Raw genomic sequence first — 16,225 nt, forward strand, 5'->3', positions numbered from 1 at the left:
GCTAAGCACAGATATAATGTAAACAAGACATAGTTCCCTCCCTTGAGCAGCTTACAGTCATTTCCACACAAGATATATATGAATACACATTTACCAATCAACCAATTTCTTAGAGCTATAAATCACCTCAAAATTTCAGTAAAACAGGGGCGCCTGGGTAGCTTAGTCGGTTAAGCGACTGCCTTTGACTCAGGTTATGATCTTGGGGTCCTGGGATAGAGTCATGCATCGGGCTCCCAGCCGAGGGGGGAGCCTGCTTCTCCTTCTTCCACTCTCCCTGCCTTTGCGAGCGCGCTCTCTCTCTCTCAAATAAATAAATAGATAATTTAGTAAAACACTAATTTTACAACTGATTAAAATAAAGCATAGAGAAGTTAATTAACTTGCCCAAGATAGAAGCTATTAGTAACATAGCATGAACAAAATACAAGACAACGTCACTCTTTTTACTTTGGCTGGTGTCCACATTTCTCCTTGTAAAACTTAAGTCAACAAACACTGAGAATGCCTGGTACCAAGCAGATACCGTGCATCTTGGTAGGAATACAAAGATGAAGGAGGCCATCTAAGCCATCAAGTAGGTAGATCACACTACCACAGGAAATTAAAATGGGAACATTTACAATATTATGTATTAAGTGCTATGAATACCAAATGAATATAAAGAAAGAATTGAGAAGCTGCCCATTTGAGAGTTGGGTTGTAAGAATAGCAGAATAGGCTTCATTAAGGTGCCATTCTATTTGAGATGGCTCTTGAAGGATGAGTTGGAGATCACGAGACAACATACCAAACAGAGGGAGATGCATACAGGTGCTGAAAAGCACAATGGGTTCAAATAACCATAAATAATTATATATGGTTAGAAAAATGGGTAAAAGAAGGTTACAGGAGGGGTGCCTGGGTGGCTCAGTGGGTTAAAGCCTCTGCCTTCAGTTCAGGTCATGATCCCGGTGTCTTGGGATCGAGCCCCACATCGGGCTCTCTGCTCTCCAGGGAGCCTGCTTCCTCCTCTCTCTCTGCCTGCCTCTCTGCCTACTTCTGATCTCTGTCTGCCAAATAAATAAATAAAATCTTTAAAAAAAAAAAAAAATAAAAAAAAAAAAAAAAAAAAAAAAAAAAAAAAAAAAAAAAGAAGGTTACAGGAAACACCATTAGAAAGGCATGTGGAAGGAGAGCTAGGTTGGCTCAATCAGTAGAGACTCCTGTTCTCAGGGTCATAAATTCAAGCCCCCACACTGGACATAGATCTTACTTTAAAAAAAATTAGGAAAGGCAGGCATGTAGGGGACACAGCCTGAAACACATTACATGGCAGACTAAGAAGATTGTATTGTGTTACTCTACCTTTTTTTTTTAGATTTTGTTTATTTATTTGACAGACAGAGATCACAAGTAGGCAGAGAGGCAGGCAGAGGGAGAGGAGGAAGCAGGCTCTCCGCAGAGCAGAGAGCCCGATGCGGGGCTCGATCCCATGACCTGAGCCGAAGGTAGAGGCTTCAACCCACTGAGCCACCCAGGCACCCCAATTATTCTACCTCTTCATAAACTGTATTATTATTGCTACCTAATACATACATACCAGGTGACCCCAACAAGATTTCTGCACAGGCCATACAGAAGCTATGCTCATAACTCTGAACTATGTGGCCCTGTCTTGGAACATTTCCTAATAAGTCTGCCATTCCTCATCTGAGGATTCCCATTATGGTATTTAAAGGAATAGGGAAAAAATAGTTCAGGGAAGCTTCCAAATGAATTAAATCCATTGAGATCCAAAGAACATCAATGATCTTGACTAAGTTTAGTACTAAAGTTTTTAAGTCTAGATCTGCAGTCTAACATGGCAGCCACATGTGGCTACTGAGTACTTTAAATGTGGTTAGTCCAAAGTGAAATATGCTATAATTGTAAAATACACATCAGATTTCAAATATTTAGTATAAAAAAATGTAAAGTAACTCAGTAATTTTGTATGCTGATTACATGTTGAAATATTTTGAGATATGTGGGGCTAAAATATAGTATTAAGGTTATAATTTTTACTAAAAATAATTGCACCTGTCTCTCTTTACTTTTTTTTTCTTTACTTTTCAAATGTGACTACTCAAAAAAAAAATTTTTTTTAAGTAGGCTCCAAACTAAGCATGGAGTTTAATGTAGGACTTGAACTCACGACCCTGAGATCAAGACATGAGTTGAGATCAAGAGTCGGATGCTTAACCAGCTAAGCCACACAGGCATCCCTATAAATTACACTTGTAGCTCACATTATAGGTCTAACAGATAGGGCTGAACTAGAGTAACATATTGTGACTGACTTCTGAAAATTTGTTGAAGCAAATTAGTTAGTATCTACATAATAGTCATCATAAATTTAATACAAAAAGAAGGTATAAACTTAGATATTTTAATGGACCATAAGGGTATATATAAATAAAAGCAAACACAAAGATGTTAGAAATCTAGAAAAAGAAGAACTGTCTCCAAATTAACCATAGGAGCAGTGCCTGGGTGGTGCAAGCAGTTAAGCATCTGCCTTTGGCTCAGGTCATGATCCCACAGTCCTAGGATCAAGCCCTATAGCAGGTTCCCTGCTCAGCAGGGAGTCTGCTTCTCTCTTCCCCCCTCCCCCCCCATTTGTGCTCTTTCTCTCCCTCTCTTAAATAAATACATAAAACCTTTAAAAATAAACAAATTAACCATAAGAAAGGGAGTCCTAAAACTTGATAAACAGTTGGCATTCTTTAAGAATCCTGATGCTCACTAATAACAATTGATTCCCCAGTAAAAAAAAAAAAAAAAAAAAAAAAGAATCCTGATGCTGAGAAGGACAACTGAGCTAAATTGTTTTTTTTTTTTTTTGACAGACAGAGATCACAAGTAGGCAGAGAGGCAGGCAGAGAGAGAGGAGGAAGTAGGCTCCCTGCTGAGCAGAGAGCCCAGTGCAGGGCTTGATGCCAGGACGCTGGGATCATGACCTGAACCAAAGGCAGAGGCTTTAACCCACTGAGCCACCCAGGCGCCCCTGAGCTAAATTATCTTCATACAACTATACTTTAAACACTATTCTTTAAACACTCAATTTTTTTCTATTCCCATATTAAGTTGCTTTCTATTTTGGATGAACCTGGTGCTTGCCAAGATGAGGAACTTCTCTGAATCAGACGGGACGGTGTTAGGAAACACCCCCAGCCCAGGCACTAGTTTTTTTTATTGAGGTATAATTGACATATATTAGTTTCAGGTGCACAACATATTATTCAACAATTCTATGCATTATGCTAGTCAACAAGATAAGTATAGTTACCATCCATCACCATACAACATTATTCCAATATTATTGACTATATCCTTATGCTGTACTTTTCATCCTGATGACTTTTTATTTTATAACTAGAAGTTTATACCTCTTAATTCCCTTCAAATTAAGAACTGAATCTTTCAAAATCTGTCCTCCAGAAAGGACATACTCTAGAAAATCTGTTGACCTGGTTACAAAGACACTTTACATCTCAGCAAATCCACTCCTAGGTATTTCCCCCAAGAGAAATGAAAACCTAAGTCATTTTAAAAACCTTATACATGGGGGCACCTTGGTGACTCAGTGGGTTAAGCCATTGCCTTCGGCTCAGGTCATGATCTCAGGGTCCTGGGATCGAGCCCCTCATCGGGCTCTCTGCTCAACAAGGAGCCTGATACCCCTGCCCCCCACCTGCCTCTCTGCCTACTTGTGATCTCTGTCTGTCAAATAAATAAATAAAATCTTTAAAAAAAAACTTAGACATGAATATTCATAACAACTTTATTCATGATAGTCAAAAATGTCCATCAAGATATGAATGGATAAACTATGGTATATTTATTCCATGGAATATTACTAAGCAATAAAAAAATTAACTACTCCTATACAACAATATGGATGAAACTCAAAATAATCATGCTTAGTGAAACACAGCACAGAAAAAAAAATACATACTATATGATTTCATTTATAAACTAATCTATAGCGACAGAAATCAGAACAGTGGTTGCCTAGAGTGGACAATGGAGGGTAGACTGACTACAAAGGGGCATGAAAGAATTCTCTAATAATGTTCTATTCTTTGAAATGTTATTTATGTGGTTTCACATTTGCTCAAAAAATGGTATCAACCTGTACACTTAAAATGTGCAAATTCTACTCTACATAAATTAGTCTAACTGATTTCTGAGAAAAAACAATAAAAGAGAAAAAAGAAAAGGAAAGGAAAAGGAAGGTGAGAGGAAGGGAAGGCAGGGGAAAGAAAGAAAAAGTACCGCAGAGCTCAAATCCCTGGAGGCTGTAGGTCGGGAGGATAGCACAGTGTGGCATCAGACTTTGTTCAACATCAGGAAAGCAGTCCTGGAATGCCTGGCTGGCTCAGTCAGAAGAGCATCTGATTCTCAATCTTGGAGTCCTGGGTTCAAAGACTCACTCTGGGTGTAGCAATTACTAGGGGAGGAAAGGAGAAAGGGAGGGAGGCAGGAGAGAGGAAAGGAGAAGAGAAGGGAGGGGAGGGTTGGGGAAGGGAATAGATGGGGTGCCGGGTGGCTCAGATGGTTATGATCCCAGGGTCCTGAGATCAAGCCCCACATCAGGCTCCCTGCTCTGCTGGGAAGTCTGCTTCTCCCTCTCCCACTCCCCCTGCTTGTGTTCCCTCTCTCACTGTGTGTCTCTGTCAAATTGGCCTCACCCCAAAAAAAGAAAAAAATAAATTCAATCTTAATTTCATCAGTATCTAAGAGAATGATGATCACTCCTAAATGTAAAGAGGATTCTTTTGTGCTGATCATATGAAACCTAAAATATTGTGTTGTTATGGATACCACGCTTCAAGGAATAACATGAAAAAATAGAACATTTTCAGAGGACAGCACACAAGACGATAAGGTGACTAGAAACCATGAAATACGAGGAATGACTGAACGAACTAAATATGCGTAATCTGAAGAAGAGACTTCCCAGGGGACATAAATATCTTCAAATAGTTCACAATGTGGCATGCAGAAAAGGAGTTACACTTATTTAGCCTCAATGGGTATAACTTAGAAGAATTTCTTCTTGGTCTTGAAACGCAAAGATGGATGTTACGTCAATTCTCCCTAAGAAGAAAATGACCTAGAGCTGCCACATGGTTTTCTGGTAGTTTATTTATACAAAACTTGACTGAAAAGGTTACACGTACAGAAGAGAAAACACAAATAGCTAATAAATCTATGAAAATACATTCAATTTCACTAGTTATCAGGGAAATGGAAATTCAAACAATCCTCATGGAAAATGATAACATAAATGAAAATGAAACTGGCTGAGGATAATATGGGAACTCTGCACTATTTCTGTACTTTTTCTGTAAATCTAGAAGTATTCCAAAATAAAATGATAATTAAAAACAACAACACTTTTCATACCTGCAAATTCTTTTAAGTCTAACAATACCAATTCTTAGCAAGGCTATAGGGAAAAGTGAAAGGAAGAGGGAGTACAAATTATTAAAAACTACTCAACAGCAATTTAACAATATTTATAAAGTTAAGATGCCCATAGCTTTTGACCTAGAAGTTCCACTCCTAAATGTATACCCTGAACAGCAGTGCCACTATACAAGGTAGCTACTAACCACATGTGACTACTGAGAACTTGAAATGAGGCAAGTCCAAAATGAGTTATGTTTTTAAGTACAAAATACATACCTGGGGGCACCAGGATGGCTCAGAGTTTTAAGGCTCTGCCTTCAGCTCAGGTCATCATCTCAGACTCCTGGGATCAAGCCCCACATCGGGTTCTCTGCTCAGCAGGGAGCCTGCTTCCCTCTCTCTCTCTCTCTTCCTGCCTCTCTGCCTACTTGCGATCTATCTCTCTGTCAAATAAATAAATAAAATCTTTTTAAAAAAGGGGGGGACACCGGGGTGGCTCAGTGGGTTAAGCCTCTGCCTTCGGCTCAGGTCATGAAACTAGGGTCCTGGAATCGAGCCCCACATCTGGCTCTCTGCTCCAGGGGGAGCGTGCTTCCACCTCTCTCTCTCTGCCTGCCTCTCTTGCCTACTTGTGATCTCTGTCTGTTAAATAAATAAACAAAATCTTAAAAAAAAAAACTTATGAAAAATACATACCTGACTTCAAAGATTTTGTACAAAAAAAGAACATAAAATATCTCATTAATTTTATATTGATTATATGATGAAATAACATTCTAGATATATTGAGCTATATAATTTATATGGCTTTTTAATTAATTTATTGAAGTAATCATTACACCCTACATGGGGCTCAAACTCACAACCCTGAGATCAAGAGTCGCATGCTCTTCTGACTGAGCAAGACAGGTGCCCCTATAATCTGTACTGTTTAAAATTTAATTGGGGCACCTGGGTGGCTCAGTGGGTTTAGCCTCTGCCTTCGGCTCAAGTCATGATCTTGGGGTCCTGGGATCAAGCCCTGCATCGGGCTCTCTGCTCAGCGGGGAGCCTGCTTTCCCCCTCTCTCTGCCTGCCTCTCTGCCTACTTGTGATCTCTCTCTCTGGCAAATAAACAAATAATTTTTTTTATTTAATTTATTTAGTTTTTTAATGTGGCTACTATGAAATATAAAATTATTTGTGTTTTCACTGTTTCAGACAGTACTGTCCTAGAGCCTCACCCACAACTGCTCAAGAAATAAATAAAGTGGTTCATAACCAACATTTTTTTAAAGATTTTATTTATTTGACAGAGAAATCACAAGTTGGCAGAGAGAGGGAGAAGGTTCCCCATTAATGAAAAAGCATAGAATAGAAAATGTCATAGTGTTGGGAGGGGGGTGGTGGGGGAATGGGGTAACTGGGTAATGGACATTGGGGCGGGTATGTATTGTAATGAGCACTGGGTATTATATAAAAGACTGGTGAATCACTGACTTGTACCCCTGAAACAAATAATATAGTACATATTAATTAACTGAATTTAATTTTTTTTTAAATATCATAGTGTATTGCATGTAATAAGGGTTATTTCATTAAACTTTTGACACATTGTGTAGATGGGATGTAAAATATATTTCCTGTCCATGGATGGTAGCCATAATGTTTGGAAACTCCTGCTAGGGGCCCCTGGCTGACTAGGTCTGTAGAGCATGTGATTCTTGATCTAGGGCTGTACGTTTGAGCCCCACATTGAGCATACAGATTACTCAAAAAAAAAAAAAAACAAGAAAAAGAAAAACTGCTAAATTCTCTGAAACACAATGTTCACTCAGTGTTGTTTGTAATAGCAAATACTTGAAACAACTCACACAGCCAACAAAGAAGATTAGATAAATTGTGGTATATTTATATTCAAAGTAAAGATTTTATTTATTTAAGAGAGAAAGAGAGAGAGAGAATGTACAAGCAGGGGGATCTGCAGAGTGAGAGGGAGAACAGGCTTTCCGCTGTGCAGGGAGCCAGACCTGGGGCTCTATCCCAGGACCCCAAGGACTGTGACCTGAGCTGAAGGCAGATGCTTAACCAACTGAGCCACCCACATATCCCCCCTTTTTTAAAGAATTTGGTTTATTTATTCTCAGAGAAAAAGAGTTTTTTTTAAGATTTTATTTATTTGAGGGGCACCTGGGTGACTCAGTGGGTTAAAGCCTCTGCCTGGTGGGGCGCCTGGGTGGCTCAGTGGTTAAGCCGCTGCCTTCGGCTCAGGTCATTATCTCGGGGTCCTGGGATTGAGTCCCGCATCGGGCTCTCTGCTCAGCAGGGAGCCTGCTTCCTCCTCTCTCTCTCTCTGCCTACCTCTCTGCCTACTTGTGATTTCTCTGTCAAATAAATAAATAAAATCTTTAAAAAAAAAAAAAAAGCCTCTGCCTGGGTCATGATCTCAGGGTCCTGGGACCGAGCCCCGCATCGGGCTCTGCTCAGCGGGGAGCCTGCTTCCTCCTCTCTCTCTCTGTCTACTTGAGATATCTGCCTATCAAATAAATAAATAAAATCTTTAAGAAAAAGATTTTAAGGGGGCGCCTGGGTGGCTCAGCGGGTTAAACCTCTGCCTTCGGTTCAGGTCATGATCTCAGGGTCCTGGGATCGAGCCCCACATTGGGCTCTCTGCCAGCAGGGAGCCTGCTTCCCCTCTCTCTCTCTGCCTAGCTCTCTGCCTACTTGTGATCTCTCTCTCTCTGTCAAATAAATAAATAAAATCTTTAAAAAAAAAAAAAAGAAAAGAAAAAGATTTTAGGGGCACCTGGGTGGCTCAGTGGGTTAAGCCACTGCCTTCGGCTCAGGTCATGATCTTAGGGTCCTGGGATCGAGCCCCGCATCGGGCTCTCTGGTCAGCGGGGAGCCTGCTTCCTCCTCTCTCTCTGCCTGCCTCTGCCTACTTGTGATCTCTGTCTGTCAAATAAATAAATAAAATCTTTATAAAAAAAGATTTTATTTATTTGAGAGAAAGAGAGACATATTTGAAGTAATACTAATTAGCCGTGGAAACAAATGATCAAGAACTCAAATACCCATATGGGTAAATATGGAAAACACAATACTGAGCAAAAAAAAGACAAGCTGCAGGGGTGCCTGGGTGGCTCAGTTGTTTGAGGCGTTTGCCTTTGGCTTGGGTCATGATCCCAGGGTAATGGGATCAAGCCCCATACTGGGCTCTGCTCAGCAGAGAGCCTGCTTCCCCCCCCTCTCTCTCTACCTGCCTCTCTGCCTACTTGTGATCTCTGTCAAATAAATAAATAAAATCTTTAAAAAAAAAGATAAGCTGCAGAAAAAAAATCACACAAAAGGACAAAATTGAGGTAAAATTTTAAAGATGAAAAACTGGTACATGTAACCTTGTAGTTCTCTGAACAGTGAACAATCTGAAGCATATGGCAAACTGTTAAGATTCAACAAAACTTAATAGTAGGTATACGGGTAATATATTATCTTGTTCTCAGTTCTTTTCTGTGTGCTTCAAATATTTATGTAAATACAAGGTCTCAAATACCATACACAACTGAACCTTGAACAACACGGAGGAGGGGGCAGCAGTTAGGGACACTGACCCCTGCACATTTAAAAATCAGCCTACGAATTTAACTCTCCATAAACTTAACTACTAATAGCCTACAGCTGACCCGAAGACTTACCAATAACAGTCAATTGACATATATTCTGCATGTTATGTTTATTATATACTGTATTCTTATTATAAAGTAAGCTAATGAAAAGAAAATGTTAAAATCATGAGGAGAAATATTTACAATAACAGATTGTAAATAATCTGCATCGAAGTCGATCTGAGCAGTTCAAACCCTAGTTGTTTGAGGGTCAATTGTAAACAAAAGTCATAATCCCTATTCCATTTTTATATATTTAAGATACCATATCCTTCGGGTGCCTAGCTGGCTCAGTCAGTGGAGCATACAATTTTTTTTTAAGACTTTATCTTTATCCATTTATTCATCAGAGAGAGAGTGCACACAAGCAAGCGGGGGAAGCCTCAGAGAGAGGGAGAAGCAGGCTCCCTGCTGAGCAAGGAGTCCGATGTCAGACTTGATTCCACAGCCCTGGGAACATGACCTGAGCTAAAGGCAGACACTCAACCTACTGAGCCACCCAGGCATCCCCAGAGCATGCAATTCTTGAACTCAGGGTTGTGGGCTTGAGTCCCATGATGGGTACAGAGATAAAAACTAAAACTAAAATAAAATAAAATAAAATACATAAATAAAGATACTATGTCCTAAATTAAAACTTAAGGCTTTGGGAGAGCCTAGCTGGCTCAGTCAGTAGATCATGTGTCGTGATCTTGGGGTTGTGAGTTGGAGCCCCATGTAAAAATCAAAGACAAAATTAAAAAAATAAAAAGTTTTTTTAAAAAGCTTAAGGATTATAAAAAAACCCTTAAGGCTTCATTGTTGTAGTTTTTAAATGACAAGCATTAACAAAACACTGACCTAATAGATTTGGAGCCACCCTGCTTACAACATATTTCATTATTATGTGAATTTGAATGTGAATGCATTACAGGTCTAATCATGTCCCCAGAAAAAAAGAAATACCATAAACTCTCCCACATCTGGCATGGTTGAGGAATCTGGTGCTCTGGTCAATTAAATTGCTGTTGTTAATTATTAAGGTTTCTCATAAATACCATACATGGATTACCAGTTTTTAAAATAATTAAGATACAATAAAATGCACTTAAGTCTAAAACTACACAGGATATAATTTATTTTTCACTGGTAATTATGGCAAGGCACTTCGGGATCTTGCAGTAATTTTTTTAATGTACTTTTAAAGCAGTGGATCTCTAATTCAGATTAAACCTGTGTTATTTTGCATGCCATAAAAATTCTCCGAAAACAAGCGATGAATTGTGAATTCTATTTCCTTATACTAGCTTATAAGAGGGTTCCAGAGTCTTAAACATCTATGTTGTTTTTCTGGTACATAAATGAGAAAATTCGGACCTATGGACAGTCCAAAGAGGTAATATTCAGAAACAAAATACATTTAGATCTCAGATAAGGCAACAAACAACTTAACATTTCCTTTACTACCATGTAAAGCTATATACCTTTAAAATCCATGAAACGAAAATCAATATGGTCCATTTTTAAATCTCTGGTTCAGGCCTATGAAATAAGAAAATATTTTAATATTCTGTCCTTTATCCTTCGGGCTCTCAATAAATCTCTTTACAAAGTTTCCAGTTACTTGTTATCCAAAGGGGGAAAAGTGCTTCAGAAATTTTTAAAACTCAGAAAAAGCAGTTAATGAGGGGCAGGGCCTGGCTGTCGCACGCCAAGAACCCAGCCTGAACTAAATTTTCACGCGGTCTTTTCTTAACCATAGTCTGCCCCGCAACAGGGAAACCAGGGCTCGAGGTACCCTGTGATTGGTCTGGCTGGTACTCGATGCCTCCTCCTAATTGGTTCAAAAATCTACCCGCGTCACCACCCATACGTTCAAAGTATCCAATCACTCGCTGTTGTTTTTCCCACTCTTGCAGAGCTGCTAGCACCTTCAGCTCCCCACCCCCAACAATCTTCAAGGGCCCGGTTACAGCGGCATTTTGGTCGTTCGCCTCTAAACTTCTATCTCCCGCTTTCAGTGGCCGCACACCGCTCCCCATACTTAATCCAAGTCAAAAAACAAACAAAAAAACCCTCTGCTTTTACCCCTTTTCCTTCACCTGAGTCGGCTACAGCAACTCTGCAGTTCAAAACCACTACCTCAGAGGCCCTCTAAAAAGTATTAAACAAATGGCCACATCTTCTTGCTAGTTGTAAAGCACTCAGAACCTGTAGCTGACCCACCTTTAGCCCTTCCTACCTCTGCTGAGGTAGGATCCCGAACCTCCGCGGGGAACACGACCGCCACACTTCCCTCTCCACAAGCTCTGTCTACAGGGTCGTTCGACGCTCAGAAGGCACCTCCCCCCATAGTGACGTAAGCAAAGGCCACGCCCAATTGGCCTTTACCCTCTATGCCGGCTTAAGCGTAAGCGTGGTAGTCGTCGGGGCACGGGGCCCCGTCTAGGCCTTAAATCCTAGGGTTGCGTTTTAGAAGGTCGGGGTTAGAATCACAGAGAGTAAGGAAATATGAGGCAATACTGAAAGCACACTACCGTTATTATTGAGAGGGGTGCAGATGGCCAGGGTTACAGGCAAGCAGAGAGGAGGCCTTGGGGGAGATCGAAAAGGGTGAGGGAGAGAGCGGAAAGAGAGAGGGAGAGAGCGGAAAGAGAGAAGGAGGGAGCGGAAATACAGAGGGGGGAGTGAGGGAGGGGGGAGAAGAGGAGGGGGGAAGTGCGGGGGGGGGGAGAGGAAGGGGGAGAGTTGGAGGGGAGAGGAGGGGGAGGAGGAGGTAGAGCGAAGGAAGTTAACAATACTGCCCACTGGTTATTCAAGAGAGGCAAATGTCAGAAATATCAGAAGTTGAGGGGCGCCTGGGTGGCTCAGTCGTTAAGCGTCTGCCTTCAGCTGAGCTCATGATCCTGGGGTCTTGGGGTGGAGCCCCACATGGGCCTTCCTGCTGGGCAGCGAGCCTGCTTCTCCCTCTCCCACTCCCCATGTTTGTGTTCCCTGTCTCGGTGTATTCCTCTCTGTCCAATAAATAAATAAAGTCTTCAAAATATATATATATCAGAAGTTGAGAGGAATGAAAAACCCCGTAGTTCCAAGAAACGTTTCTGCTGCCCAGCCCTTTAAGAATCTGAAGGAGACTGTCTAATGACTCCCCTGCAGGTTCCCAGTAAGGGCGGCAGTCCCACCCATCTCCAGACAAATAGTTTTAGGAATGGGGGTGGAATATACATGTAAACATGTTTGGTACCACCTAAATATATGGATGATGCTTTCAACAAAGGAGTTGGCCTTTTACTGAAATCTCTATTCAGAGACAACAATGTTAAGGCATGATGCCTCCAGATAGAGGGAAAACCCCCAAATCAAAACATTAACAAGCCTCCGGCCTCATAGCCCTCTTTTCAGGCTTGTGCACCTCAGTCAAACCAGACATAAAGCTGGCTAGCAAGATGAAGGAAAGAGATTATGGTTTCAGTTCTGGAAACATTAAGAGAGTTTCCTCCTGGCCCTGACAGTCTCTGAGTCGGTCATTACCTGTCATGAAAAAGAGGGGACTTCTAAAAATAATTTCTTATCCCTCTTTGAAATTTTCTGCATCTAAAGCACTTAGTACAGTGAAGGAGAAAGGCAAAACAGGGGAAGTACTGCTATTAACGCCTCTTCTTTTGCATCCTGCAATTTGGTATTTATTTTACAATCCCAGATTGCTAAAATACACAAGGAAGTCTGGTGGAAAAGGGCGGTCGAGTATCTCATGGTTGACTGAATCCTCATGCACCATATACTAGTGCTAGCTACTCAGAATCTCATTGCCTCCATTTTTTCATCTATAAAATGGAAATAAAAGTAGTTCCAAGCTTCTCATTCAATGGAATAACATATGTAAAGCATAGAACACTGGCAGGCATGTAATTGGTAACAAGCCTGAGTTTCCATTGTTGTTCTGCATTTCCTGGTTGGCAAACCAAGCGCTCCCAACTTCCATCATCCCGCCCAAGGCCGCTGGCTCTACCATAACTTTTTTGTTCATAAATGAACAGGGATGGTTAGGTTATGGACACAGGGGAGAGTATGTGCTATGGTGAGTGCTGTGAAAATGTGTAAGCCTAATGATTCACAGACCTGTATCCCTGGGGCAAATAATACATTGTATGTTAGTAAAAATAATAAACGAACAGGAAACAGGAGGAAACTTAGACCTTGGCTCTCCAGCCCATGGTGGTCCTTTCCCATACATCTTAGAAATCTTAGTGATTGGGGCGCCTGGGTGGCTCAGTGGGTTAAGCCTCTGCCTTTGGCTTGGGTCATGATCTCAGGGTGTTGGGATCAAGTCCCGCATAAGGCTCTCTGCTCAGAAGGGAGCTTGCTTCCCCCTCTCTCTCTGCCTGCCTCACTGCCTACTTGTGATCTTTCTCTGTGTCAAATAAATAAATAAAATCTTTAAAAATTAAAAAAGAAATCTTAGTGATTAATAATGTCTGTAGCTGGGATGCCTGGTTAGCTCAATCGCTAGAGCATGCAAGACCCGTCTTTGGGTCACAAGCTCAAGCCCCGTGCTAGGTGTACAGATTACTTTAGATTTTATTTATTTATTTGACAGAGATCACAAGCAGGCAGAGAGGCAGGCAGAGAGAGGGCGGAGGAAGCAGGCTCCCTGAGGAGCAGAGAGCCCGATGCGGGGCTTGATCCCAGGACCCTGGGACCATGACCTGAGCTGAAGGCAGAGGCTTTAACTCACTGAGCCACCCAGGCGCCCCAATGTACAGGTCACTTTAAAAAAGCTTCTGTAGTAGGATGGGTATGATATCATCCAAGATTATATAAGGCAAACAAGAATCAAATGACTCTTGATTAATACTGACTGTAAATATGCCTCTAAATTCAGGGCTATGGAACTGGTACCACTGCATTGAATAAAAAATAAAAATATGCAGAAAAGGTGAAATAAAAAACAAACAAAAGTGAATAAGGGGCGTCTGGGTGGCTCAGTGGGTTAAAGCCTCTGCCTTTGGCTCAGGTCGTGATCCCAGGGTCCTGGGATCGAGCCCCGCATCGGGCTCTCTGCTCAGTGGGGAGTCTGCTTCCTCCTCTCTCCCTGCCTGCTTCTCTGCCTACTTGTGATCTCTGTCTGTCAAATAAATAAATAAAATCTTTTTTAAAAAGTGAATAAAAAATATGCAGAAAGGGTGAAAGCCCTTATGTCATTGTATGGGTTTCTCCAGTGTTTTTGTTAAAAAGTAAAAGAAGAAGAAAGGAGATAATAAAGGAAGCAGGTGCATATTGAGGAGGATATGCAAGAATGAGTAAGAAAATGCCATTAAATGGCACTCAACAGGCTGTAGATTATCTTCCCTTACCCTGGCATAAACTACAAATTTTATTCTCCTGTTCTTTAACAAATTAATGCAGAAATGGTAAAATAGATAAGCATATAAGGCAGCAGGTGAACAGCATGGACTCTAGTGAGAGCTTATGAAAACTTTCATTAATATGGGGCACCTGGGGGGCTCATTCTGTTGAGCATCTGACTTTTTTTTTAAGATTTTTATTTATTTATTTGAAAGAGAGACAGTGAGAGAGAGCATGAGAGGCGGGAAGGTCAGAGGGAGAAGCAGACTCCCCATGGAGCTGGGAGCCTGATGCGGGACTCGATCCTGGGACTCCGGGACCGTGACCTGAGCCGAAGGCGGTTGCTTAACCAACTGAGCCACCCAGGCGCCCCAAGCATCTAACTTTTGGTTTCAGCTCAGATCATGATCTCCGGGTCGTGAGATCCAGCCCCGCACCAGGCTCTGCTCTCAGTGCAGAGTCTGCTTGAGATCCTCTTCCTCTCTCTCTGCCCTCCCCCTCTCTCAAATAAATAAATAAATCTTAAAAAAAAAGACTCTCTTGGGGCGCCTGGGTGGCTCAGTGGGTTAAGACGCTGCCTTCGGCTCAGGTCATGATCTCGCGTCCCGGGATCGAGTCCCACATCGGGCTCTCTGCTCAGCAGGGAGCCTGCTTCCTCCTCTCTCTCCCTCTGCCTGCTTCTCTGCCTGCTTGTGATCTCTGTCTGTCAAATAAATAAATAAAATCTTTAAAAAAAAAAAAAAAAAAAAAGACTCTCATTTATCGAGTGGGTTAAAAGACAGTCAGCAACCAAGAATGCAAATTGGTTAATAAGCATGCATTACACCTTGTTAAAAAAAAAAAAAGAGAGAGAAAAACACCTTCAGAAAAAATATGCAATTATAGACAGGAAAATTCTAAAAACAAAAGGGGTAATAGAGTAAAGGAGAGGGACTTGCTCTACCAGATATTAAAATTCCTGTAAATAAAATTTATGGTAATAGTGCAGACCGATATGGAAATGATTGAACTCAGTGAGGTAGAGTCATTCAAGAAAAAGTTCTGAAGCAACTACATAGCTATTTTTTTTTATTTTATTTATTTATTTGACAAACAGAGATCACAAGTGGGCAGAGAGGCAGGGAACAGGGAAGCAGGCTCCCCATCTAGCAGAGAGCCCGATGCTAGATCCCAGGACCCTGGGATCATGACCTGAGCTGAAGGCAGGCGCTTAATGACTGAGCCACCCAGGCACCCCAAAAATCGCATGTTCTACCAACTGAGCCAGCCAGGCACCCCAAGAAGCTATTTTCATTAAAGGAAAAAACCCACAGGAAGATGAGGGAGTTTTATCTGATGGGCATGTATTTTCTCATTAAAGTATGAGGCAGTCAAGAGCAGAGAGTAGGAGGGAGAGATTTGAAGAATGTGAATAAGGTAAGAAACAGTTGTTTTAGAGAGGGGGATTGGAGAGAAAAAAAAAAAAAGGTTCCCAGGTAGTGTGAGGACCTAGTGAAGGCTGACGGTTGTTAAGCTGCCCAGGTTTAGGATTGCCTCCAAAACTCCTGAACCCCACAGGTGCGATGTTCGGATTCCTCTGGGGGCAGGGCGTAGGACTCTGGAATACTGCCTAGGGAGGTGAAGGTATTTGCAAGAGTCATAATGATAATATATTCAGGAATTTAAGTGGGAAAGGGAGCAAGCAAAGACTGGCAGAACCTGATAAAATAAGAGAAAATGTATGTGGGAGGGGAGAATGAATTAGGGGATTCATGAGGTCAAAGAATTATTGTTGTGGGGTTACTTGAGCAAGTGAGTTGGGGAAGCTGTGGACAGAG

General features: G+C 41.5%; 1 protein-coding gene across 2 annotated transcripts in view; it reads right to left on the reverse strand.

Moving 5' to 3' along the window:
- The window catches only part of TEX11 (testis expressed 11), a 314,592-nt gene extending 302,931 nt beyond the window's left edge, over window positions 1-11,661 (reverse strand). For both annotated transcript variants that reach the window (XM_032331343.1, XM_032331342.1), the window contains exons 1-2: window positions 11,289-11,661; window positions 10,547-10,604 (exon numbers count right to left, since the gene is read on the reverse strand). In XM_032331343.1, the coding sequence (XP_032187234.1) occupies window positions 10,547-10,583 (37 nt within the window). In that variant the 5' untranslated portion in view covers window positions 10,584-10,604; window positions 11,289-11,661. The remainder of the gene's footprint in view (window positions 1-10,546; window positions 10,605-11,288) is intronic.
- Between the last annotated feature and the right edge of the window lie 4,564 nt (window positions 11,662-16,225).

The sequence above is a fragment of the Mustela erminea genome, chromosome X (genome assembly GCF_009829155.1).
Source record: "Mustela erminea isolate mMusErm1 chromosome X, mMusErm1.Pri, whole genome shotgun sequence".
Classification (NCBI taxonomy): Eukaryota; Metazoa; Chordata; class Mammalia; order Carnivora; family Mustelidae; genus Mustela; species Mustela erminea.